The sequence below is a fragment of the Macadamia integrifolia genome, chromosome 13 (assembly GCF_013358625.1).
Source record: "Macadamia integrifolia cultivar HAES 741 chromosome 13, SCU_Mint_v3, whole genome shotgun sequence".
Taxonomy (NCBI): domain Eukaryota; kingdom Viridiplantae; phylum Streptophyta; class Magnoliopsida; order Proteales; family Proteaceae; genus Macadamia; species Macadamia integrifolia.
The window spans coordinates 7,759,785-7,763,443 of NC_056569.1; the positions used below are offsets into that span (position 1 = coordinate 7,759,785).

Sequence of the window (3,659 nt, forward strand, 5' to 3'; positions counted from 1 at the left end):
ACAAAGTAGGATGATAATTTTGTGTGCTTCTATTTCTGAACACTGAAGCCATGTGAAGAGACTCCGAAGCAGTCCTTGCTGATGGCATTGCCGATGCAATTCAAAATGCCAATGATCTCCGGCTGCCATGGATTGAGGTTGAATGTGACTCCGAAGCAGTCCTTGCTGAGATATCTGGATAACACTCGATGGAATATTCTACACTGCTTTAGAGAGGTCAATATGGTTGAGGATAGCCTAGAGAAGCATGCTGTTGCGACAAGATCGTCGACTATATGAAATGATGATCCCAGATTCACATGCAATGGCACTGATTGGGATGCCACAAAGAGACCACAATTCAAATTCAAGTGATATGCTATTTCTTCTGCATTAGTTGGCTCTTGCTTTCTTAGTCTCATCCTCTACTAATGGAAAATCCAAAGGCGGAGCAGGAGGCTACGTTAGAGCTCTTTTGTCCAGTTCTCTTCTTCTGCTAATGGCAATGCTGAAGGTGGAAAGGAGAACTGATTTTTGTTTTTAGTTTTCCCAAGTGGGTCTACCTGTATTTGATCCTTTATTATTATTTTTTTTTAAATATATTCGTGCTGACCTTAAGTAAAAATAGAAGAGACAGTGTTCTTTTTCTCATTTATAATATATTTTACTAGGAACAAACTAATAAATGATCCAAACATAATATTTGAAACAAGAGGTGAAAAACGAGTTTTAAAACAACGTTTCAAAATATCTGTTCATTTTCAAATTTTGGTTTTAGTGTTTTTCCCCCTACAATGTCTGAGTTTTTCCTTCAAAAGTTGTTTTTTCAGCAAAGCACTTTCTGGTGTGGGAAGTTTAGACCTACTTTGTGGATGAGTAAAAATTATGGTTAATATATTGACATGGTAATTATAAGTGTAAGGTTTCTTGAAGAGAACTATCCCTCTTTCCTTGTGTTTGGGGTTGGTCTTGGGAAATTTTCACACGCAAGCAATGCGAGGAATTAACATATATATATATATATATATGTATACAATATTTTTACTCTAAACCAGAATTTATATCTGGAATTATTTTAGCGGGCCACCACTGATGATTCTGACATCGGCCATAGGGCATTTAACGTAGAACATAATATATTATGAGCCAGGGTTTTGTTGGCAAAAACCCAATTGTGCAGCGGAAGGGATTGGATTGAGATCTCTTGCGTTTGAAATTATTGTACAAACAAAAAATTAATTAGTGGGAACGAAACGGTTTATCTCAGAACCGCTAGTGAAGTTCTTCTTCTTAATAATAGCTTTTCAATAATCGAACAATGCAAGGAATCAACCCCTTCAACTCTTTGAATGAATCGGAATCTCCAATACTTTAACATACACTTTCTCTTTCTATTTAGGGTAAGGGTTTCACAAACCCTTTCTCTCAAGTACACAAGTAAGGAGAGGGAGAGAAAAAACAAGCAATTAGGGAGGGAGTGCCAAAACGTGTAGGTGCTCTCCCTTTTTTGCTTGCTTTAATAAAGTAACCCCTAAGTTAGAGATTGGTTACCTTGTTTGACTAGGATTCAACTTTCCTTGTGTATGTACTAGATATCCAATTCCAAGATTGCTACAAAATAGTGAAAAGGTAGAATCATAAAGGGATTATATCTTTACTATTATGGTTGACAATATAATCCAATTATATCTTATCCACTTCCATAAAAAAAGATAATTAACCATTTAATATTCGTAAATTTTGTCATGCATAATTAAATCCATTAATTTGCATATAAGACCCTCCACTTTTCCAATATCACATAACGAGCTATAGGGCATGTAATTTAATATTGCCTAACCCCAACTCATTGTACGTGTTTGTTTCAGAGAGTCTAAGATCGTGATCGGACACCAAAAATATTTTAAATCAAATATAATAAATAAAATATTATTTTTCATATCAAAAAATAATTTCATAGACAATTTACAAAAATGACACTAGTACCAGATTTTTGTCGGATCAAATAGAGACATTCACTCTCCTTAACATTCCTCAATTAAGGGCAGTGGATCCTATGTTGACGATCTCTTTCATTAACAATGTGGGACCACCTGTCTAGCATACCGATATATAGTACGTTGGACATCAACCATTGGTTTACCAAAACACATGATACAACACTGTAACAAATATAATCTCTCAGGATAAAGTTCAAGTGACGGGTACAAATCTCATCCTCACACAACTAGCAGTAATACATGCGAGATTCTTACCAGATTCTTTTCTATACACATTCAGTATGTGTATTTACATTTATGTACCGGAATCACATCCTTGGTGACATACAATGTAACGACCATGTGAACAGGATGTCCGGTCCTATCCCTAGCCAAGAACAATTTTGGGTGAAAATCCATGGAACAACTTACAAGCCCAATAAATAAATGACATGCATAGATGAAAATTATAGTCTTATTAATAAACCGGGTTTGATAGGAATACATATTCAACAATCTCCCACTTGTACATCAAAGTCAATCTCCATAGGCTTTACACCCTTAGATTCCACATGTTCCAAGAACATATTAGGTGCAAAGCCTTTAGTCATGGGATCCAATACATTATCTTATGAGTCAACCTTCATGACAACTACATCACCTTGACCAATGATCTCCCTTATCAGGTGATATTTCCACTGCATATGCTTGCTCCTCTGATGAGCCCTAGGCTCCTTTGCTTGAGCTATTGCCCCTTTATTGTTACAATACAATGGAATAGGATCCTTAACAAGCTCAGGGACAACTTTGAGATCACTCAAGAATTTCTTCATCCAAACTACTTCTTTGGCTGCTTCACTGGCTGCTATGTATTCAGCCTCAGGGGTAAAATCAATTGTAGATTTTTATTTTGCACTCCTCCAAATAACATCTCCACCACCTATCATGAAAGTCATCCCTAACGTGGATTTTCTATCATCTTTGTCGGTCTAAAAATCAGAATCTGAGTACCCCATAACTGACAACTGATCTAACCCATAAACCAAGAATTGATCCTTAGTCGAGCTGGAGTGGGAGGTATATTTCGGAACCATCAGGGCAGGATCATGGGTACTTCTAAAAAATATATGGGTATCACTGGAATATTTGAAGCGGAGGTGGAGGGTCTGATGGAGGGTTTGCTGCGAGCAAAGGCCATGAACATTACTTGCTTATGGGTGGAGTTTGACTCTAGTTCGGTTGTGCTAGCGATTCAGCAAAGGAAAATTCCCTGGTATGCTCTCCAACGGTGGATGCATCTTAATCCTTTCCTTGACAGTATCAGTTGGAAGATATCACATAACTTCAGGGAAGGGAACTCCATAGCTGACTACTTGGCCAGAGATGCGGCGAAGACAGGGATTTCGGGTGATAATGCGGTCCTCCCCTCCCATATTCTTGATCTCTTGCAAAGGGATTTAGATGGGAGGCTTCCTTTTCAGTTTTATTAGAGCTCTTCTTTCCTCCTGTTGATGGCCATGCTGAAGGTGGAAGGGTAGAGTCAACTAGTTTCTTTTGTTTGATGATTGTTATCTTGTATGGTTTTTTCTTTTTCTATGATCTTTTAATGAAATAATATTTTACCTAAAAAAAAAAATCCTTGGTATTTCTTAAACACTTGAGGATATTCTTAACAGTAGTACAATGCTCACATCCATGGTT

General features: G+C 37.1%; 1 protein-coding gene across 1 annotated transcript; it reads left to right on the top strand.

The window, feature by feature from the left end:
- The first annotated feature begins 3,064 nt into the window (after nucleotides 1-3,064).
- LOC122058969 lies at nucleotides 3,065-3,448 on the top strand. Its single transcript, XM_042621687.1, has one exon. It carries the CDS (start codon nucleotides 3,065-3,067, stop codon nucleotides 3,446-3,448), a length of 384 nt encoding a protein of 127 aa, XP_042477621.1.
- Nucleotides 3,449-3,659: the final 211 nt, after the last annotated feature.

Bases quoted from the DNA above. Each gene is read 5' to 3' on its own strand.
- LOC122058969 (XM_042621687.1), top strand. From the start codon at position 3,065: ATGGGTACTTCTAAAAAATATATGGGTATCACTGGAATATTTGAAGCG.